Source organism: Amphiura filiformis, chromosome 11, assembly GCF_039555335.1.
Source record: "Amphiura filiformis chromosome 11, Afil_fr2py, whole genome shotgun sequence".
Classification (NCBI taxonomy): domain Eukaryota; kingdom Metazoa; phylum Echinodermata; class Ophiuroidea; order Amphilepidida; family Amphiuridae; genus Amphiura; species Amphiura filiformis.
The window spans coordinates 227,369-251,555 of record NC_092638.1 but is presented as its reverse complement, the minus strand read 5'-3'; the positions used below and the strand labels follow the sequence as shown (position 1 = coordinate 251,555).

The 24,187-nt window shown below is 37.8% G+C and overlaps 1 protein-coding gene across 2 annotated transcripts in view; it reads left to right on the top strand.

Moving 5' to 3' along the window:
• Nucleotides 1–23,941, top strand: part of LOC140164189 (uncharacterized) — a 36,111-nt gene extending 12,170 nt beyond the window's left edge. Inside the window, exons 3-19 of one of the 2 annotated variants that reach the window (XM_072187433.1) lie at nucleotides 98–143; nucleotides 404–550; nucleotides 2,065–2,374; nucleotides 3,348–3,481; nucleotides 3,693–3,745; nucleotides 5,298–5,444; nucleotides 5,585–5,676; nucleotides 5,983–6,139; nucleotides 7,200–7,363; nucleotides 7,517–7,643; nucleotides 8,078–8,244; nucleotides 8,951–9,080; nucleotides 9,364–9,458; nucleotides 9,856–10,012; nucleotides 11,757–11,839; nucleotides 14,223–14,310; nucleotides 21,963–23,941. In XM_072187433.1, coding sequence (XP_072043534.1) covers nucleotides 98–143; nucleotides 404–550; nucleotides 2,065–2,374; nucleotides 3,348–3,481; nucleotides 3,693–3,745; nucleotides 5,298–5,444; nucleotides 5,585–5,676; nucleotides 5,983–6,139; nucleotides 7,200–7,363; nucleotides 7,517–7,643; nucleotides 8,078–8,244; nucleotides 8,951–9,080; nucleotides 9,364–9,458; nucleotides 9,856–10,012; nucleotides 11,757–11,839; nucleotides 14,223–14,310; nucleotides 21,963–22,822 — 2,957 coding nt within the window. In that variant the 3' untranslated portion in view covers nucleotides 22,823–23,941. Of the gene's footprint in view, nucleotides 1–97; nucleotides 144–403; nucleotides 551–2,064; nucleotides 2,375–3,347; nucleotides 3,482–3,692; nucleotides 3,746–5,297; nucleotides 5,445–5,584; nucleotides 5,677–5,982; nucleotides 6,140–7,199; nucleotides 7,364–7,513; nucleotides 7,644–8,077; nucleotides 8,245–8,950; nucleotides 9,081–9,363; nucleotides 9,459–9,855; nucleotides 10,013–11,756; nucleotides 11,840–14,222; nucleotides 14,311–21,962 lie in introns of both variants that reach the window. The other variant, XM_072187432.1, reaches the window with a different exon arrangement.
• Nucleotides 23,942–24,187: the final 246 nt, after the last annotated feature.

Genomic DNA, 24,187 nt, shown 5'->3' with positions numbered 1-24,187 from the left:
GAAATACCTACTTCCCGATTAGTTTTTGACTTAGTGCTCAGTATGTAAATCATTTTTGACCACTATATTAATTGGTTTTCATTCTTATTCTAATTAGAAACGATGGCAGTCCAGGATTTCGAGGCCAAACACGGATATGGAAAGTAAGTCAGTAAAGAATGTTTTGTGGTTATTATACTTTCCAAATTTGGATCATTCAAGATACTCTTTTTAAAATGAAAATATCAACTTCATTATTAAAAACAAACCATGTATACCAGGGTACATTTCACTTTGGAATTTGTGCCCAGGATTAGCGCCTAGCGGCCATTTTTTTTTAATGCAAAGTTAAAAAATATTTCTGTTGCAATTTTGACTATGTCAAATTGACTAAATTGACAAGTCTATTACTTGACTTTCACAGGGTTAAACTAAACGATGGGATTAACCTTTTAAAAGTACACGACCTTAAAATACAGGAACTGCTAAAAGAAGGTGGATTTGGAAAAGTTTCGTTGGCGTCCCATGGACACTATGGACAAGTAGCCATAAAGGAATTTCGGCCTGAAATGTAAGTATTTTGTATTCAGACATCTGATGAAAATTGACAATTCACATTATCTATTATTTTCGCTTGTTTATTGTTGATGCTCTTATTGTACTCAGATTGGCAATCGGCACTACCTACGCTACGGTATTTTTTATATAATTTACCCTAGCATGTCAACTGAATATAGGATATTCGTCATCACCTAAACTAAATGCCCAGACTATGTGCCAAATTTAATTTAAACTGGTCTGATATTTTCACTTATTATGTCTGTTTCGAAGGACAGTTACCCACACATTCTTTATCACATTGTTTTAGTTATGTAGCTCTAGCCGTTTTGGTATCACAAGTAAAATGCATATTACAATGGCCCATAAAACAGTATTATGGTCTTGGGGTAAAGAGACAAACTAGCTGTCATATTTTGTTCATACACAGTGACGTAGCCAGTGGGGGTGGTGCCCCCCGCCCATCATGGACCGTCGGTACATCTTAAGCTGCCGGTACACGACAGGCATTGACTGGAAAAAAATTAGGGTAAACATGGGTGTGTGCGCACTGCTTGTGCATGGTGAAGAAACAAACAAAGTACTATTAAGCCCAATGTGCCTGTTTACGTTGATAGATATGAGTTAAACGTGCGTTAAAATTTGTTGGAAAATTTTGCTCTGCAACGCTCCCCCCCCACCACACCCAAACGTTAGTTTACACCCACACACTTTATAAATTCTTGAGCGCACTGTGCAAGAACGTTGGGGTCAACAAATAAAAACTTCCATAGTCAACAATATTTTCGTCGGTACAACAACAAGTTTGTGCCCCAGTTCCGAAAACCTGGCTACGCCACTGTAATACATGTACCATCTAAGTGAAGCTCTAGTGTTGAGGTTAGAAGACAAAAATTAGCTTTGCCCAAAATATAAATGGAAATCGATTTCTATGCATGCAAGACGTGGGCTATCAAGTCCCGGGGGGGGGGGGGACACTCCCACTTTGGAGGTGACGCGTATGTAAGGATGTTAAGATCCCCCTTTTCAGCCCCATATTTTTTTACGAGCACATGCTCTGTCACCCGAAGACCCCCTATTTTTCCATTTGATCTGTCACCCAAAGACCCTTACAAGTTCAATTTGAACAGCAACTTTCATTTCTCACTGATTTTGTTACTTATTTTGAAAAAACAAAGACATTTGAAGCCATTTAGAACTAGAAATTAGATTTCTGAGGTTTCAGTGGCGCTGTTTCGGCTCTCACCCAAAGATTCTATTTTAAAAAAGGTCACGTTCTCACCCAATGACCCCATATTTTTTACATTTTGCACTCACCGAATGCCAAAAATCATGCTCTCACCCATATTTTTTACATTTTGCTCTCACCGAATGCCATAGTGCGAAAGTGCCAGCCCTACACCTATATCCATTTCATATTGAAGTGCCCCCCCCGGTATCAAGTGTATGAACTTGGAGCATGATAGTTTAAACCTGTCTCTGCTGGTGTCTAAACCCATTCGTATATGACTTAATTTCTAATTTCAGTTCGAAAGAGGACATTTACAAGGAAGCCAACAAGATGTGGCGAGTGATCTCCTGCCCATACCTGGTACGCATTATCGGTTTTGTTGATGAGCCCGCAAGAAAAATGATTGTGATGACATACTTCCCACACGGTAATTTGCGGGATTTCAACAGGAAGTATCTCATGCGTTGCAACTGTTGGCCAAGACGGATCCGAATGCTTCAGGAAATCACGTTAGGAATGAACTACATACATATACTGGATCCTCCTATTATTCACTCAGACTTGAAGCTGGTCAACGTGTTCGTTGAGGAAGGATTCAAAGTAAAGGTAAGCGTTTGAAAACAACAATTAACGTTGTTCTTTTGTTCAAATAAATGAAGAAAATACTGATCAAATACCACCTATATGCATAGGTCTAGACTTGTTTCAAGTCCTTTGGCGTCCATAGTTAGTGAATGTAAAATGGAAGCTTTCCAAAAATTTCTGTTTCAAAATTTAGAAGTTATTCTTTCAAAATAATTATTTACCATCATAACTTTGTAAAAATCTATTTGACATTTGAATTGTTAGGCCAGATAGTGTCATAGTGGACTTCCTTACCCCAGGCATACTTTGCACTGCAGAGGTAGTGTTTGAGCAAAATGCCCACGCCCACAAGGCACACTTCCTCCCTAAGCTCATGTAGCCAGAGTTCAGTATATGATACTTCTACCACTGATTATACATGAGTCCTATGAAGAGCATGGATAGAGAAAAAGTAAAGGAGGAAGCCTTGATCAAGGCTAGCATAGGTCCAAAAAGTGCCCGAAACTACCTATTATAAGAGGAAATATTCTTTATAATGCTATGGTAGTATAAAGCCTGGATATAAGCCTAAGTACTTTATACATCACTAGCTATAGCATGACTGGTATTTTATTGACTAAATAGCTTTGCTCTGAAGCCGACCTTAAATATAAGAAAAAAAGAAAATCGAGACGAAAAACATGACATATGGTCCAAAATAATGGCCTCTGACACTAGTCCGAAGAACGACTTCGCTGGCGCTCGGTTAGTGGGCTTGCGCAGTTCGAGGAGTAGGTCTCTGACATTTCAAACGATCCTTAGATTCGTACGTAGGTCAAAGTATTAGCTTTGTATTAGTATTAGTATTAGTTATTCTCGGCTGCCTTCCAAGAATTAGTCATTTATCAATTTGAAATATTATAACCATCTTACTTTAGAATACTTTTGATGATTGAATTATTTCACAAATGTTTCATTTTCCAAACAAATAATGATACACCTTTTGTTTATATAGATTGGGGATTTCGGCTTAGCCATCAGCACAACTTCGAAAACAGCTGATGACATCAAGGGAACCATAAGTCATATACCACCTGAAGCGTTGGATGGCACGATCACTAAACCTGATAAATTATGGGATGTATTCACGTAAGTGTTTCCTTGAAATAATATGCTTTTAATACAAGGCACAACCCTCAAAACCTGATAAATTGTGGGATATCTTATATAGAAGGTATCCACAAGCTTTGTAAAAATACCTGTATTCACTATTGATATTATTTACTGTCATTGCTATCGCAGTTTTGGAATTAATTTACCTGAATTAATGAATATGAGTATATTAATATTGTATTCCCAGGTATGGAATAAGCTTGTATGAGTTTGCGAGTGGACAAGATGCATGGAAAGCAAGTGAGTACTAGTACCAGGGGTGCAAATTGTGATTTCTTCCTCAGGAGCAAGGTTTTTAGGCTCAAGATTTCCTCAATCATACCATGCATAAAATAGCTTTATTCTGCACTTCCAAAAATAAGAATGTTATCATAGCGTGAATTGTTAGAGTGACTGTATGTTAGGTCTTTGAGCTTTCAAAAAAGGCGTTATGATGACAATGTGCGTATTTTACAGTAGTTTGGGGTCAATTTTGGTCGGACAGAGGCTCCTTTCCCCTTTTATTTTCCTTTACCCCCTTTCCTCTTTCATTTTTTGTCAGAGGAGCACAACTTATTTAGTGCTTTATGGTTCTTTTTTTTTAAATTTCCTCAATATTTTCCAGTTTGTCCTCTTCTCAGTGGCATTAGTATTGATACACTGAATTCTTCATGACTTTTGTTCTCATAAAATCCTCATTGCTGCCTCTATCAATTTCCTCAGGTATGATGGCCGCCTCTCTGAATTTCCTCAGATATGAGCCCTGTTTCCACCTGTCTTCGTCCCTCAGATATGAGCCCTGTTTCCACCTGTCTTCGTCCAACATCTTTTTTTCCTGTTAAATTACATTGAATACCTCCTATGGTGATGAATTGTAAATTTTTTCATATCCCATTTGCATATTCTAACACCAACACCTTCCTCTTTTTTGCTCTTATTTCTTGAACAATGATGTGAATTCCTCCAAATTTTGCACAAGTGTCTTTAAAGATTTCCTCTCTTCCATTCAGTAGCTTCACTTCCTCACAGCCATCCCCTATTATCTTGTACCTCACTCTTCTTCTTTTTCTTTCCTCTTTTCCCTCTTCCTCTTCTCTTTTCTTCTCTCTCTCTTTCTCCTTTTTCCTCTCTTTCTTTTTTCTTCCCATGGCATTATTTCCTCAATTTTTAATCTCATTTCCTAGGAGCGGTGCTCCCCGCTCCCGCACAATTTGCATCCCTGACTAGTACCATGATGAGGAATATGTGAAAAACATTCAGTAATACCCAAAAATTTTTGCAAAACCCAAACTATGTAATCACAAAGTCAATGCTAGGCTGGAACAGTCGAATGTGCGCACTGCTGATGTGCGCATTTACAATGCTTTCCTTGTATAGGTTTCGGGAATTACATAAATGATCATTTACTTGATAAATCATTCTTTATCGACAGATCATTCGACGATCGTAAAGTACTTAGTTTTGGTGAAACTCGATCGTCTTTTGAAACAATTTTATTGGCCACAAAATCATATTTGAACGTCTAATGTGCAAAGTATGTGATTTCGTCATGGCAATTCCTCACAAAACTTCTTTGTGCCAAAATGTATCAAGCGTTTACTTTCAACCACATGTGATTTTCAACGATTGCAATTCAACTTGATTTGTTCGTTTGTTTCCTCTCTGTGCCATAATGAATGAATTTTACCTACTAGTACCTATGTTGATCATGCGGTGTTTAAGATAAATGTTACCATGGGGCTGGGGTGACTCCGGAAGCTCCATTTACGGATTGGTATATGAATTGTTGACATCAATTTAATTTGCAATTTAGGTATCAAGAGTGGTATCATCATAGGTCAGGTGTTAAGTGGTAAGAGACCAAACGAAGCTGCTATTCCAAAGGATGTCCCTCAAGAAATTCTCGACATCATGAAGAAATGCTGGGATGGAAATCGTGACAACAGACCGTATTTCCATGGTAAGTGTTTAGAAATTGACATTGAGGAGAGCATTTTATTCTTAAAATTCCTTGATATAATGGTTATAATGTGTTTTTTTTTCATTTATTGTTTGAATGTGTATGTGTATGTTTTTATTGATATAATTTGCATCCAACAGATATTATGAAGATGGTCAGTGATGTGTTTGAGAAGCAATACAAGCAATTCATACCTGCGGCAGATGGAGAAATCAACAAACTGATGACATATGTAAGTTTCCTCATTATTGCCGAGTATTTCCACGCATTCCATTATGCACGTTGCCATATCTTTAAGAAACTTTGTGTTGATATCACTAAGTCATGTTTTTTCCCTCAAAATAATTGGTTATCTAACTTACTTTTTTCTTTCTCTCTATCACTCGCTCTCTCACTATTTGTTTGTTTATTATTTATATATTTATTTATTTATTTATTTATTTATTTATTTATTTATTTATTTATTTATTTATTTATTTATTTATTTATTTATTTATGTATTTATTTATTTATTTATCTATTTATTTATTTATTTCAGGTCAGTGGCAGACGAGTAAATGTAACTGACGAAAGTGCACGTTTAAGCAAAGATAGCGGCATAACAAGTGACAAAAGCATCGCCGCACCCACAAGCAAAAGTGATGTGTCTGTACAGAAGTCAGCCTGCAAACCATCTGAAGTATTTGTACCCATTGGTAGGATGGTGTTTTCGTTACCTATTCTCTAAATGTAAATGATGCCTGCAGTTATCATTCCAAGGCAATGAAATAAAATAATGGACATTTCACTCTTCCTGGAGTGAAATTCACTCTTCCTAGAGCAGGTAGAGTGAAAGTCAATCTTCAAAGAAAAAATACGGAATTCACTTTCAAAAGAGTGAAATGTCACTCTAACGGAGTGTTAAGAGTAGGCACTCTCTTATATTTAGAGATTAATGGACTTGCCTAAATGTTCAAAATGAATATCAACATGTGTGGAATTTACTTTCTTTAACTTCAGTCGACGGGTCATAATTTTTGGGTGTTCTTATTGTTTATAATAGAGCTTGGCTGATTCACCAATGATGCTGCAACGTATATAGGGCCTATTATAGCGAATGATATTATGTAACTACTACTTTGTTTAAACATGCTCATATTCTACAAGCTCTAAGTGAGGTTTTATCCATTGAAAAAATGAATACCTAAATACAAAACCCACCATGCGCAACTGCATTAGCCTTTTCGAGATATTATGGGGGACACAATAGGATGGCGCTGCACGAAGTGGGTAAAGTCTTTTGAATTTGCCGGGTTTTACCCAACTTGAAGACTGCCCTCCTTTTGTGTACGCCATACTTCGAAAAAGCTAATTTTTACTCGGCTCACAAAAATAGCCACTGAGTCCTTATTAATGGTCATACGCCAGTGAATTTGTTGTAGGGGACAAGATCTTGATTCAACTAACAACTAAAGTATTGTGACCAAACACCTCAAACTTTTTTTATCTATTGCAGATTCAACCCATCATGGGACGTTTTTTCAAACAAATCCAGGCTACCGGACGATCATGCATATCACGCTAAAAGACGAGGTACAAATGATTGACCGGCAGTCTCGATTTGTTGGAAAAACGTTGGGTTGAATCTGCCATAGTGGCATTTTTCGAATTGTATACTTTATTTTGATACACCCTATATAAAGGTTAGAAATAATGAATACTAACCAAAAAGCTAACTTTAGTCGCTTTCTTCCAATTCAATTCACACTGACATAGATAAACCGAATGCACCAAGTACACCTACAGTTAGGAACATTGGCAGTAAGAGGATTGAGATTGCTTGGTCGCCATCAACAAGTGATAACGGTTCTCCAGTCACTGGATACATTGTTGAGAAATTGGACATCAAACAACAGCAATGGATCAAAGTCCAAGAAATGGTAAACCTTCATCATCTTAATATACACTGATTGTATAGACTAGTAAATTATTATAATGTTATAAATTTGAATTTATCAAGTTAAACTGACACATTCGGGTGAATATCAGGTCTACTGAAAAGATTATTCTCCCTTTTGTTTTTTACAAAGGAGATAACCGATACGAAACTTCTCACCAGTGATGTGACTGCTGGCAATCAATATCAATTCCGTGTGACAGCTTCTAATAAGGGCGGTGTCAGTGATTCAAGTCAACCATCAGTCACGATAATACCTTATGGTAACGTTTTTGAATAAATTGTAAAATGTTATTTGATTTTTTAATCGTCATAAAATTTGAAAACTCAAAGGTAAAAAACTAGTCTAATAATAAAGTGGCTTTTTTTGTAATTTCAGAAAGGTACCACATTATGTGACTGCCACGTTGTTTAAACATTTCCAATATTATATCAGCATTAAGTGAAGTGTTTTACTTGAACTATATTATATAGTTCTCTTCTAAGATAATAAACAAATTGTTTCTTTGAAATAACTTTGATAGAAATGAAACATATGACAATATCAAAAGTATACAAGAGGTATGCCATAATTAAACAATATACCAAAATCAAACGCTATAAAGCAAAACTCTTACATGTAGCAAATGTGTAAAATAAGAAATGCAAAACGAGAAGTTAGACTCACGTCACCTATATTGTATTAATTCTATCGTAGACAAACCAAGTCCACCGAGTACCCCAACGGTTAAAAACATTGCTAACAAGAAGATTGAGATTACTTGGTCACCAACACGTGATAACGGTTCTCCAATCACTGGTTACATTGTTGAGAAATTGGACATCAAACAACATCAACAGCAATGGATCAAAGTCCAAGAACGGGTAAGTCTTGATCATCTTGATATACACTTATCGTATAGACTGGTAAATTGCAATGTTGTACATTTCAATTGAATGCTAAAACTGGCACATCTACATCTACATCTACAAAATACTCAATACCGTTGCTAAAAGCAATATCTAATTGAGATAGGAATGATGGATTTGGATGAACAAAACACACACAAAAATGAAAGGTGTATATCATGATGTGATCTCAAATAGCTGCTTTGAAGCTTTCAGTGCCAGTTATGTTGAGGATATTTGAAGGGATAAAGACTGTATTTATACGTTGCTGTTGGTTTTGAGAACTCTGAATTTGGCAGGGTGGTATTGCCTTGTAATTTTCATTGATTGACGATTAATATAATCCTGTATGGGTATGGCAATGGTTTCATTTTGGTGGTTAAACGAGATTGCTTTCTACGTTGTTCCAGTGATGGCCATTGTAATTGAGAATTTCTGTCATGGAACCCTTGTCTCTGCTGCAGTTTTTGGTGACAAACCGAGCAGCTCTGTGCTGTATCATTTCCGATCTTTGGACGTCTGCTGTTGTATGTGGGTCCCACACAGCACAGACAAACTCTAAATGAGAGTTGCTCCATAACTTTCTGCGGGCATCGCCAAAGGTTCCTGCGAACAAACCTGGTTAGATATATAAAATAAATGTACTGACAAAAACCATATGCATATTTGTTTTTATATTAAGCGGATAACCGATACGAAACTTCTCACCAGTGATGTAACTGCTGGCAATCAATATCAATTCCGTGTGGCAGCTTGTAATGAGGGCGGTGTCAGTGATTCCAGTCAACCATCAGTCACCATAATACCTTACGGTAACTTAAAAAATGTTATATGATTTTTTAATTATCATAAACTTTGAACCCGCTCTGATATAGTTCAAAAAATCGGTTTATTTGTAACTGGAGAAAAATGCCATACATGGGAGTTGATATATCTGTACTCTGTTTGTATTGATTAAATTGCAAGTAGTCTTGTTAAGCAAATGGGTGTAAAAGTACGTCTAGTAAAACAAACAAACCAAGGACTATCATTTTTAAGAGAAAGTCCAACACTTTTTTTGAAATTAATGTTTTGCATGCATGTATCCCTACACAGGATCACCCCCACACACAACATGCCCTGGTACAAGACCAAAGGTTGCCAATGTTGCTGAGAAAGCTGCTTTGGAGAAGCAAGCTACCGGCATCGCTGTATGTATGACTTAGAGTATCTCTATTCATGTATAGAAGACAATATGAATACACAGAGAGGCAGGGATGCATTATAATAATAGAATATTTGAATAAAAACGTAATGTCATGAATGTGGGTATAAATTCACAGTCAAATAACCACTGAATCCGCATTTCGAAATCTCGTCAGATAGAAACCTTGTGTATGACAGGGATACATGAAGAGACGTTCCTAACCTACTGATATTGGTATACTAGGCCACGTGTACGGGTAAGCCTCGGGTTTACAATTTCTTGGACTTTGAATATCATGTGGTAGCTTAATGATCCCACATGACCTCTTGATCTTGCTGTTTGTCAAAACAGCTTTTCTTTTTTTAACATACCCTAACCTCTCTGATATGATATACCTGCAGGTAACAGAAGCGCAAAGAGAAAGGAAAGTCCACGAGACAAAGGGCGAAGGCTTGGGGATTGATGGAGGTGCATCTGTTATATCTGGTGGTGCATCTGTATTGGCCAGAGTTGCGGCTTTGAATTTAACCAGTACGGGGACCAGAGATGCCAGTCATAGTAAGTTACTTATAAGCAATATATCAATTAATACAGAGGGCTCCTCACATTCAGTGGTGCCCCCTGTTATCATGGTTATACATGTACATACATGACAATGTCATTGAAAATATTCCACTATTTAAGGCAGAAATTTTACTAAATTATGTCCATTGAAATATGTTGTCAAGTACAAACCATTATAGCAACCTTCACAGCATGGTAGTAGGCCTATAGCATATTTTTCTTCAAGCGCAAACCATTGTCCACTGGCCACTCTGCCTATGTCCACGCTACACGCAGAGATCATCCAAAAAGAAAGAATTTTTTGTTTAAATAGACTAACATTAAATTGATGTCGCCACCGCCCCTATCCCGTGGCATGTGGGGGAAATGATAGATGGCTCATTTAAGACAGAAAGATATGATAATTTGGGTTAGGGCTTAGGGTTAGGGACAGGGCTAGTGGTTATGTTTAGGGGTCGTTTGTCTTAAATGAGATATTTACCGTTATGTTTGTTTGTAATTTTCAGAGTAGTTGCATTTATGTAGGCCTACATTCCCCGATCCCTGGTGACCCCTGTATATAGGCATTAGGGGAAAGTGGGGTAATGCCGGACTGTGGGGAATCCCGGACACGTCGATTGCAGCTAAACGGAGAAGGGTGGCACTATTATACTACCTTAGGGTATTAGCTACCTCAAGGTGTACCTCACGTGTACTACTACCAGCGCTTTGGGTCTCGTCTTTCTTTGTCAAAATTACGAAAAAACAGAAATTGTAATTTTTGACTTTTTATCTGAACAGTGATTTATTAGCTGGGTGACAGTTAAAGCGACAAGGGACACAGATTAAGTATGGCTGAAAATTATGTTTGATACTTGATTGTGAGCTGGATGTATGGATTCTGGTATCTTAAAAATGGATTAGTAGAACAAGCACTGAAAAAATAAATCGAGACCATGAGGGGTAATCCCGGACACACATGCGTCTCTATACAGATGGGGTAATGCCGGACACTTGTTATTTCGAAAATATAGACAACAACAACAGCCCCCATAGTTGCATGCTTGAGGTAACAGAAGTACTTAATACATTCAGGCGATTATCATCCTACTCCACTTTCCCTCTTAGCAACAATCATGTGTCCGGGATTACCCCGTGTCCGGCATTACCCCATCATTTTTTTCCATTTTGTTTTTTAATTATAACTTATTAACTATAGATGTTGAGTTATTAAAACTGGTTACTAGTTAGAACATTACTCCTACTTTGCATTGATATGATTTTCACTGATGAACTTTATTTAATCTTGTACCTGTGTAGCCTTAACGAAAGGTGCCCGGGATTACCCCACTTTCCCCTACAGGCCCACACTTTCCTGTTTTTCTACCGATCCCCAGAGTTGCAGGGTGCTACGTCAGAGGTCGTGATAGACCCGTGCTTGTCCATGAAAGTAGAACTATCTTCATGGTCTGTCACGGACCTTCAAATCTATCATAGCGGGCATGGCCGGAAATCTGCGACATTAAAAGTCTCGTATAATTTAACTGTCTCATGCACCAGGTCTTCGGATATTAATCATGTTAATTATACATCAGCAGGTCCGAAGACGAAAAATACATTATTGTTTGAAATTGAATTTTTGGGACACCCTGTAATTGGTTAATATAAATAAATAAATTATGAAAGAAAAACATTATGACCGTAGTAATTAATATATTTAATGCCTTTTGATCGACCTCCGTTTCTTTCTCTTGATCAGAAATTCTTAAGACCAATACCAGTATTAGCCCAACCAAACCTGTGCAACGCAAATCAGACGCCGCTATAACGGGTCTCATTGAGGTGAGTATCTTAGTTTTTAAGAATTAATTTTAAGCGGATGTAAGTCATGGTTTATAGTCAAAATCATGATTAATTAAAATCATGAAAATAGGCAATAAGGCCCGAGAAATACCGTTAAATATCGTGTTATTCGCGTGCCCCCCTCATATATTGGTACGCGTCATGTATAGACCCCCTTTTTTTAGACAAATCTGCCACCCAATGAACCCCTTTTTTTCATCAGCTTACACCCAATGACCCTCTTTTTTTTTAATAGAATTTTACACCAAATCTGCAATTTTAGCGTGCTTCGCACACATTTTGAATGAATAAAAAAAATTGTAGCCATTTTAGCTACAAAATTGCAATTTTTCCGCAAAGTTTTTCACATTTTTGGTCACGGTCAATGACACCCAATTTCAAGCGTTCCCACACTGATGACCCCCATTTTCTTCGAGCCCCCACTGAAATACACAATTTTTTCAACAAAAACCGCCACCGATAGACCCCTAGTTTTGTACTCCGGTAGGCACATATTCGAGTGCCCCCACCCCCGCCTGAGGCCCTCCTGTCATGGTGTGACCATTGTTTTGCAATATGCCTTGAACTGAGATGCACAGCATCACCAAGCGGTATAACTGGTGTATATAAAAGGGTATTAGGCGTAAAAAGTAGCCGCAACCTCTGTATTGTGTTCTTTTTCACAACCTTAAGTTTTCGTATTGTGCCGCCAAACTAGCAAGCGATTGATATCTAATGGCATCAACTTAAATGAATAATTAATAGGTAATGAAATTGCAGGCTTTATAAATGTTAAAATGCGCTACTATTAGTCTACTATTAGTATTATCATTACGTGCGGACCCTTTAAATCATATGCATATAGGCTAGGCCTACAGTAGTGATATAAACGTAATAATATATGTACGTAACTCTGTGAACTCGTATTTGTGTTGTGACAACGTTATTCCTGAACGTTAATGTAACGTCATTATGACGTTGTTTCGACGCCATGTTGTGAACGTCGAAACAACGTCACAATGACGTTATATCAACGTCCGAATATTACGTTGTTTCGGGGTCCGACCATGACATTTATACGGCGTTGTAATAACGTGCTTTATACGTCGAAACAACGTCATAAATTTGCGTACTAACGACGTCCGTAGATGACGTTGTATCTGGGTCAGTTCATGATTTTTAAACCACGTTTTAACCACGTGCTTTATACGTCGAGACAACGTGATTATGACATTATATTAACATCCGGCAACAACGAAGCTCAATCCCAAAAAGGGTGAGCGTATAAAAATTTTAGAAGTTCAGAACTTCAGGAATAGAAGTCGTTACTCTGAGTTTCACGCCTAAAGGCAATCGTCAGACGACACGATGGAGAAATTTTGGCTGGACAAACATCTTGTTGGAATGGAAGAATTTACATTCCATGGTGTCAACATCAAAACTATTCTAGGCCTATGTCGTTTCAGATACGTATTAGTGTAACGTTTTCTGGGCGTATTATTCACACGTTGTCACCGGGTCTGGTCAAACATTGCATCAACGTCGAAACAACGTCATTACAACGTTATAATAATCAACGTCCAAAAAAGAACACGAATACGAGTTCACAGATTTACGTGTTTACAACGTTATTGACAACCTAAGTCCAACGTCGTGAAAACGTAGTGTGTTAGCTGGGTATCTATTCATTCAACTGAGACTACCGTATTTATAGAGCTCGACACAGCTCTATACGAAGCCAAATGACCCTTATACTTTAAGTACTGATGAGGCCATTAACCCTAACTCCTCGGAGGCTTTATGGCAGAGGGGAAGGAAAGAATGGAGGAAGGAACGATGAAGATGAAGAGAATTTCCCCCCGGGGGGGGGGGCACTTCAATATGAAATGTATATAGGTGTACTTTCGCACTAAGGGACATTCGGTGAGAGCAAAATGTAAAAAATATGGGGTCATTGGGGGAGAGTATGATTTTTGGCATTCGGTGAGAGCAAAATGTAAAAAATATGGGGTCATGGGTGAGAACATGACCTTTTTTTAAAATGGAATCTTTGGGTGAGAGCCGAAACAGCGTCGCAAAAACCTCGAAAATCAAATTTCTAGTTCTAAATGGCTTCAAATTTCATTGTTTTTTTCAAAATAAGTAACAAAATCAGTGATAAATGAAAGTTGCTGTTCAAATTGAACTTGTAAGTGTCTTTGGGTGACAGATCAAATGGAAAAATAAGGGGTCTTAACATGAGGTTCTATGCTTACATAACGTTATGTAAAAATGTCTCTGTGTATTTATATACTAGTAATACACTCTAAGAAATAAAGGTTCTAAAGTTGTCCTAGAGGTTTTCTTTTAATACGGCTAATCATACATGTTTCTTAAATTACAGGAAGCCAGAGGTGGAAATAAAAACACAGCAGCCGACAGTGGCACAGTGGGTAGTGATTGTGCAGGAGCATCAAATGAAAGCGGCATCGGTAAGTGTGAACATTGAAAATGATAATTCTATGGTGATGGCGGCAGCGGCGGATCCAGGATTTTTGAAAAGGGGGGGGGGCACAAACTTAGAATCATCGGCGCGGCAGCGGCGTACGTCGGGGTGTCTGAGGGGGGATGTGCCCCCCTGAGAAGTGAGAAACATTTTCAAAATGAAGACCTAATTGAAGCTATTTGGTGGACCATTTTGGCACTATAATTGTGTATAATTTGAAAATGCCGAAAATTTGCGAAATGACGGTCGAATTGAAGTCATTTGTCGACAAGCTTTCACTATTATTGTGTAAATTGTTGCTTTAAACATAACAGAAGCGAAAAGGTTAACTTCTTTATGCATACGCAGGGGTTGTCTGAGAGACATTTGCAAAATGAAGACCTAATTGAAGCCATTTGGTGGACCATTTTGGCACTATTATTGTGTAAAGTTTTAATTTGAAAAGCCGAAATTTTTTGAAATGACGGCCCAATTGAAGTCATTCGTCGACAATTTTTCACTATTAATGTTTGCTTTAAACATAAAGGGTCTGGTGTCAAAAGCAGAAGTGAAAATGGCAACCTCTTTATGCATACGCAGAGGTGGGATGTTCCCTCCTGAGAAGTTGGAAAATTTTTGCAAAATAAAGGCCCAATTGAAACCATTTGGTGGAAAATTTTCACTATTGTGTCAATTATTGCTTGAAACATAAAGGGCCTGGTGTTCAAAGCAGAAGTGAAAATGGCAACTTCTTTATGCATACGCAGTTTACGCACAGGGGTGTTTGAGGAGAGATGTCCCCCCGATAAGTTAGAAAATGTGTGAAAATGAAGGCACAATTGAAGCCACTCCTAGACCATTATTCACTATTACTGTAGGCCTAATTATATTGCTTAAACATGTTAAAACATAAAGTTTTGTGTACGGATGTCCAAAACAGAAGTGAAAACAGTCACCTGTTTATCTCCCCTCAGAAGTTGGAAAATGAAGGTCCCATTTAAGTCATTTGGTGCATCATTTTTACACTTTTATCATTGCTTAAAACCCCGAGGCCCCGAACTCAAGTTGCAAAATTTTAAATATTACACTTGTCCCGGGACTGGTCCCGACTGACACTTTATTAGGCCTAGCATGCACGGATTGGTGTTGAAGTCAACATTGAGTCCGTCGTAATACTGGTGATAAAATGTGACGGGCCCTGCGTATCGGCGGGCCCGCAGTAATTTCACAGGCTTTTGGGCAGAGGACTCGCCTTCAACCAATGCCTAAAATAATCACAGACAAGTATAGGCTTGGGCCCACTCAATTACGTGCAAATATTTTCCCCAATTCTTCTCACCCGGTCTTCTCCATTTCCTCTTCTTTTTCTCATTTTCGCCCTTTCTCTTCTCTCCTTTCTTCATTTCTTTTAGCGTGAAGAGGGCTGGCATGGGCACGGGCCAGTGTGCCGTTCCATCTGGATCCGCGCCTGGTCCAAAAAAAGAAGCCTATTGACCTTTTTTATCCATACGCGGAGGGAGGGTGTCTGAGGGAGGATGCGCCCCCTCATAATATTTGGAAAAAAATTAAAAGGCCGAATTAAAGCCAATTCATGGACCATGAAAGGGGTACCGTCCGGGTGTGCCCCTGAATGCATCCGCCACTGGCATGGGAGGTCGTTGATGTAAAAATGAAAAGTAAAACAAAGGGGTTTTATTTTTTCCAACAAAATTGTAAAAAAAAATATTAGGACCCTCGAAAGGGGGGGGGGGCACGGGCCCGGTGTGCCCATGCCTGGATCCGCGGCAGGATGGCTGTAGCACATCAATGTCGATTTCACAAGGCTAGAAATTTTTTCCCCAAGGGGAGAAACAACTAGAGTGGGTGGATTCGTGGGTTCTGGTAGGGGCCAGCGGTCTACCTTAAAGCCATAATGTGCGATTTGCATAAAGAATAGACTCCTATTTGAATGTCAGTTTTCAATGGTCACATTGCCCCCTTTTAATTTCGAGCAATTGAGGTCAAACGAAGAAAATTGTTGTTTCATTCCAGCGCCTACAATGCGTCTGTATTAGCTTGCCGATCGTATAGTACTTATCATGAATATTGATGTAGCATCACACAGCTAGGACAAACAAACAAGACGTAAGACGAATAGCGATATGCACACAGTTTATAAGTCAAGACGTAAGACGAATAGCGATAGGGCCTATGCACACTGTCTATACGTCAGTGATTCAATGAATCAATAATAGACACGCACGCGATGTGCGTATCTACCACTCGATCGGTGAACTCTGAATAAAACCGGAGATCTCAAGTTTTAATATAATCTTAAGTTTTACTGCAATTTAAAGTATACTTCAGGTTTAGTCTTTCACATGGTATTTTAGTACACCACTGGGCATTACAATCATACAAAACGTAGAAATTCAACAAAAATTGAGGGCGTCGCTATGGAGCAAATTATTATGGCTTTAAGGCTTCCCCATCTTTCTTTAGGCTTCCCGTTTGTTTTTATTCTTTTGACATTTTTTTGTATTCGTCCTCGTTACCTTTCTCTTTCTTGGCTTTCTTTCCCTTTTGCCCATTTGTTTCATTTTCTCTCTTTCTTTTTTCTTCTTTCCTTCACCATTTTCCTTCCCTTCACCCTTTTACACCAGTCCAGGGGGTTCTCTTAATTTTTTAGTTAATATTTGTCTTCGGTCTTCTGCTCCCCTTCCCGTCCTGCTTTTCCTACCCGTTTCTCTGACCTACCGCTCACAGGTATCCCCTTATAATTTTATTCACGTGATTTTATTCGTGTTTGCCTTTCCCACCCCTTTCTCTGTTTAGCCTTATCGTTTCCCCATTATCGCTTTCTTTTCCCTTTCTTCTTTCTATTCCTTGCCTGATCTTTTCTTTTCCTGTTGTTCACTTTTTACAATTTCCTCCCTTTTCTTTCAATCCTTCGCCCTTCCATTACTTGCACTTGAATTGCTTCCCATATATCTGCATGTTTTTATCTACTTTCCGTTTTTTGCAATTTCGTTCCTCTTTCCCCTTTTCTTCCCCGCCCCTCTTTAGACTTCCCTTTTATTATTCAGTTCCCTTTCTTTTGTATTCGTCCAACTTTCCTTTCTCTTTCTTGGCTTTCTTTCCGTTTGACCATTTCCCCCTTTCCTTTTAGTCTTTCTTTTCTCTTCTTTCTTTTCCCCCGTTCCTCAGCTATCTTTTTTCCATTATCTCTGCAAATACCCCTCCCATTTTCCTAGGGTGGGAAAGTTGATCACCCCTAGCTATGCCGCTGCCATCCCAACACAAAGTATACAATACATGTATGCCTATTACAATGAGTCTTACAATACAAATGTAGGGCCTATTCTGTCGGTCCGTGTCACGTCACTTCCGGTTGATGATGTTCGAGTGAAAACAAGTCCCTGATTCGATTTTTGTTGATGATTTCTGTCATTGGTGTAATGTAAATTTCGATCGCAAATAGTCAGTGGAATCAAACAACCGTTTCTAAGTCTTCAGAGTGAAAGAAACTTACTTGATTTACCGTTTATATACTGACAAACTTAAAATTAAATTCCATGGTCGAGTGTCGTTGTTTCCGAAATTGAATGCCACTCCAGCAACATCGCTATGTAGCCTCCTTCACAGCCGGTTTCTGTTGTTCACAACAAACCGTGAGCCACATGCAGCTTGGGCCCGAGACTAGAGATAGCCCGGATGTCCGACCGACAGAATAACCTAATCAACGTTTTCACTTTCACGTTACATGCAAAATTATTCGGATTTTTGTTATTGCAAACGCCAGTTACCCAATACGCAAAGTGACGCAAAGTGCACTTGCAGGTAGGCCTATTATAGTTCTTTACATTACCGGTAGGCCTACTACACAACGTCCTGATCCCCCCTTGAAATTCATTTCCCCCATGCCCCCCTCGTGCCGGCACTGCATATCAGGATAGTCCGTCAAGAAGTATATAGGTAGAAACCGAAAGTACCGAAACGGGGCGGCCTTGCTTCCTCGTCTTGGGCGGGTGCTTGGACAGGCTAGGACGGACTACATATCAGGATTTCATTTCACTATGCTCACTAGTGTATACACGAGTTGAATAGCGTGTAGGCCTAGTTGAGGTTATTGCAAAGTAGGAAAACTCCTGATAATTCTCTGTAGTCATGTGGAAATGGCTCAACTATATACATCAGGGTAGTCCATCAAGTAAATTTAGTACCCTCTTCGCCAGCACGTTCAACAGAGTACATGAACAAATTTTGCTTCATCATTTTATGCTCTGCTTAGGATACGCGGTTTTCTGGGCTGACAAGGGTACACTTGACGGACTACATAAGGTTTCCATTTGTCCAAGCCCTCAAACCAATCTAAGGGAGAGATCGTTATTAACGACTTTTAAATGGAGATATTCTGGAAAACAAGGGGGGAATCCGAAAATTTTGAGCGGACACGAGGGGTAACACTAAATTTTTTTGTCGATATTTTTTCCAAAACGCCCATTCCCCCCTGCCGTAAATAACGACCGGTCCCTAATTCCAACATTTAAGCAACGATAGAGATAATTGCACATGGAACAATCAAATCAGGGGTGGTGCAATAATTATGTGTACCCCGGGTGGTGAATTATAGGGGGGCAAAGATTTTTTGGCGGGCCATAAAGGGGGATGGCTTTTTTGGCAGGTCGAAAGGGGGGGGCAAGCAATTTTGGCACAGATATTTTGGGTACCATTTTATATTACGCCCTAAAAAGGCGTAGGAAAACGTTAGGAACACGTTCAAATATGCAAAATTTCCTGCTCGCTGCGCTCGCATTATATGATAAGACAATTTAAGGTTTTAAATTCGGGTTCCCCAAAATCTTGCATGTGTAAGGGGGGCAAAGATTTTTTGGCAGGCCAAAGGGGGGCGCAAGCGATTTTTGGCAGACCATTTTGAGAATTCACAACCCCGGGGGTACACATAATTATTGCACCACCCCTCATCATCTTATTTGGTGGTGATTATTGTTAATCACTCTGAAATTTTCTTTCATTAATGACCTAACCACATTACAAACTATCTCTATTGCAATGAGGACATTTGATAATTAGGTATGATGTCATGGCTCAATAGAGCATTCAGCCAATAAGAATAAACCCTGTGTATGTATCACGCAGACACTCACTGATCGATTCACTTGACTGGTCAAGTGGCTATTGTAAAGCATTGTATTGTTAACTGATTTTGGCTCGATGTTTCGATCAACTTGCAGATCAGTCAAAATTTATGAATATTGGATGGGTACGGTGGGTGAAATTTTGTTAATGATACCAAAATTAAGCTCGAAAATAGGAGATGGTCGACTGAAATAGTAGAACCAGGTTTTTTTTATGAATGAACATCGTATAGCTGATTAACAAAAGAATCCACACATCTAGGGTTTGTGCAACCTCGGAATAGGATCGATGAAAAGTCTATGGTCATTAGTGTGTGACCTTGTAGTAAACAGAGCATTCGATCAAGTAAAGTGTGGTATATATAAACAGAAAAATGGCTAGGTACGGTGGTAAAAAGTTCAGTTTTTCTATAAAATGTTGTATGGTTGTTGAGAAAAGGCATTACAGATTTTGGAAATCCAGGTTTTTTTTTTTTTTTGCTTGTGGAGCTCTCTACGAGTTGACAAAAACATGCTATGTACAATTTCCCTATACTAAAAATACAATGCATGAGTGGTCTATTATAAAGTTGACTGCGTCTATGGAGTTTGTCCTCTGATAGTTTATAATGATTTGAAGAGAACTTAAAAGTTCATTAAAAAAATTAATATGTCATGCAATGTAGGGTAAGATACATTTTGGTGATTTAGCGTAGGCCTACCGCATTTAAACTATTTATTCCACTGCCATTGAGATAGAACAGTAGAACCAGAATCTTAATTCTTGTGACGTATTTTATTTTGTATGTTCTTTTGGTATTGTATCATCATACCCGCTGTAGTTTTAATGAAATTCATTTTGCTTCAACAATGGCGTAATACGTAGCGCATAGCTCCTCTCAGCATGCATTTAGAGTAAGCCTAGGCATAAAATATGAAATGATTCGAAATGGAACATGTTGATATTCAAATAGTAGGCCTATGTCTGGATTTTGTCCACAATTTTTGCTGATGTGTATTTTATATTATTATATTATATTATATTATATTATATTATATTATATTATACCGTATTATATTATATTATATTATATTATATTATATTATATTATATTATATTATATTATATTATATTATTACAATTTAGATTCTACGTTCCTGTTGCCATGCACCACAAAGTATAGATAGGCCTAATTCTTTTTTTCCTAAAACGTTGTCCTAAACAGTGAACATTAGGCCGTATAAAATTAATATTTTGGTTCTCGTCCAGAGGATTTTCATGAATTGATGAGGGAGGGAGGTGTTTTTTTTTTTTTTTTTCAATGTAAAATCAGCATTGTCAGTAGTTTTCGGTCTTTTCAAACAGAACTCGAGGAAACGATGAGGTGCTTTTTTTTTTTTTCAAATGTGAGATTCTGAGGGATAAACCCCTAGAGTACCACAAAAAGACTTGGAAGTGATCCTTGTTCTCTAATAAACTTATTTATATGTATGAAAAATTCATGAATCATTCCAAAGTCTAAAATAATTGAAAAATCTATTTAAAAAAAAAAAAAAATCTGACAAATCCCAGAAATTGACGAGGGAGGGACGAGAACCAAAACATTAATTTTATACGGCCTTATTGATGTTTACTATTATAACTGCATTATTATAATTTTGTTAAATATATCATGTTTCAATATCACATACAAATCCATTACCTTGTCTGCTTACCATGCTTACTGATTATCACGAAGATCACGGGATGAAAATGATGCATCCAAGAACAGCGTGTTGGCACACGCTCTAGCAGGACTGCTCTCTATTTAAAAAGTGGTCTAGCGCCCTCAAGTTTGCTAATGTTTATATTTGGATATTTCAACAACTAACAACTAGCGAGGTTGCGTCATTGCAGTTAAAATATCTCGGTTTATTAGCTCATTATTGTATTAACTAATATTCAAAAATGTTAACAAGCTGTATCTAAAAAATAATAGGCCTAAGGAGACTTTGTGTTTATAATAATAAATAGCGGGGTTTGTTACTCCCACACAGAGAGACGCAATCAAGATCAGTAACAAAAAACAAACAACCCCCCCAAAAAAAAAAACAAAAAAAACAAAAAAAAAAAACAAAAAAACAAACAAAAACAAACAAAAAACAAACAATAACAACAACAAACAAAAAAATGAATGACATGATTAATATAATATTCATTTGATGCTTTTCTGTGTATGTGTCAAAAAATATAATACAATAGAAAAAATAAAAAAAAAATTAATCTTAAACTCAATTCTCATTATTAGGCACATGTAGGGTTTCTGTATATCTGTAGCATCACAAAATAAATAATATAAATAAAATTTATAAAATAAATCTTTTGAATGAAATAAACAAAATAAATAGGCCCTAAATAAATAAAAACAAAAAGTAAGTAAACAAATAAAATAAGTAAATTAAAATAATCAATATTCAACTAATGTCCATCATTGCTATGACCCATACCATACAATAATGACTAATCCCATGACTGTGTTTTATTTCTATGTATCACTAATAGGATCTCAACATTCAAAAGAATGGAAACTGATGCAGACGTTTGGACAAGAAGGGGACAAGGACGGAGAATTCAGAAAGGCAAATAGTATTGCTGTGTGTAAGAATGGTGATATGGTTGTAACTGATTATGGAACCTCAATCAACAGGGCATACATGTTTAACAGTAATGGCACATATAAGTTTACATTCCAATCCCATCCAACCAATCCAAAAGGCAAACTCCTATTCCCATCACGTGTCGCAGTCACACCAGGTGGAGATGTTGTTATCTCCGACCAATCAAACCTAGTAAAAATCTTTTCTGTCAGTGGAGATTATTTAAAAAGTCTCTCCACTGTTACAGCAGAGTGCAATAATAGTACTAAGTATCAAACATGGGGTGTTGCGATATCTCCATCTGGTGTGGTGTACGGAGGTGATATCTACAGGAAGGTAATTACAGTACATGATATGGACAGACAGCAACCTATAAAGAAGCTGTCTGTCCATATCAAACCATACCATCTATCATCAGACCCAGATAATAATATATGGGTGTCTGATTGGGACACAAGGCAAGTGATAAGATACAGTGATAGCGGTGTTGAGTTATGTCGTATCAAGTCATTTATTGTTGATAACGAAGCAGGTCTACCCAGGTGTGCCGTATATGGCAAAGGGTTACTTTATATTGTAGTGATGGAGGTAGATGAGAAGAATCAGTACATATGGAATACTGGTCACATACACCAATACACTAGGGATGGGCGATTCCAAATGTGCATAATAAAAGGGATGTATGCACCTGAAGGTATTGCCATGTCAAATGGAAAAATTTATGTAGCGAACGAGAAGTCTGTATTGGTGTATGAGCAACAATAAATGGCCTGATTACCTCATATAACGTGCTTAATTCTCATTTATGTCCAACAATCAGCATGTATACATGATCACTGTGATGATTTGCATAATGTCTTATGTACACTCATCATCATCATTGCAGACCTGCCTTATTTTGCACACATCCTGATTCCAGGAAAATGGGGTAAATTATCTCAATGTGAGTGTCTATGTGAAATACATGCTTAAGGGGTTGTGCAATAAATATTAGTATGAGCCGGGGGGGTGGGGGTAAAATTCTAAGCGGCGCAAAAAACCTTCCTTGTTATCACCTTGAAATAATGACAATTTTTATGTATTTCATCAATTATTTTGATCGTTTACAATTTTTTTTTGTATCAAAAAACGATATAGGCCTATTTACATTTCATATCATTTGTATAGGGCCTATATGGGCATTTCATTGATTATGTGAAATACAGGGTTATCCTTGCCATGGAAATATTTGCTGGGGGGGGGGTGTTCGTTCTGTTTTAATTTGCTTGCCAATCAGACACTCATATATTATTATCTGTTAGTTATGTCATATTATGTGTGTATGTATATTATTATCTCTTAATTGTGTCATATTATGTATGTATATTATCATGATTATTATGTCTTATTTGTGTTATATTTATGTGTCATCGAAGCTATTGAAGAAAGTAAAAAAGTCTACTATAATAATGAGCGTATTTGTTTTATTTTGCTTTGTTAAAATCAAGGGGTAGAGGGACGCTGGCCTTGTCCTGTAATTTTATGAATGTAGAATGTCGTTTTAAAATGCAATCGAATGGCAATCTAGACTAAAGTATTGCAATTGTGCATCCAGTTAATGCCCGGAGTTAACGATCTTTTGCAACAGGCATGGCAATCCAGGTGTTTGAAGGGGAGAATCCTCTCTTGAAAATTTTTGCCGTTCGTTTCCCGAGCCAAATTGCTATGCAAATGCGACTCTATTGGTCATTCGGTGTGGGGAGAGGTAAAGGATCCCGAGAGGTGCCCCCTTTTTAGGGGGCAAGCCCCTGCTCCCCTGGATCCGCCCTTGGCAGCAGGTATAATAATTCTGAGAGTGTTCATTATATTTCATTATATTACGCAGTAAACATTGTAAATGTAAGAGTTATACCGTAGAAACCCGTCTATAAGGAATAGAAGCGACTGTGATGATAGCATATTTCACGCTAGCGCCCTCCACAATATTATATCATTATGGAATTTGAGCAAATCATTTACCGACACAAGCAGGTATACAATGTATTATTTTATCTTTATTTCGCATCTCACGAGCATAGCTCACTTGGCAAGGCATAAGACTTTGGTTCTTTAGATCGGAAGATGGTGAGTTCGAGCCTCATCACGGTCACA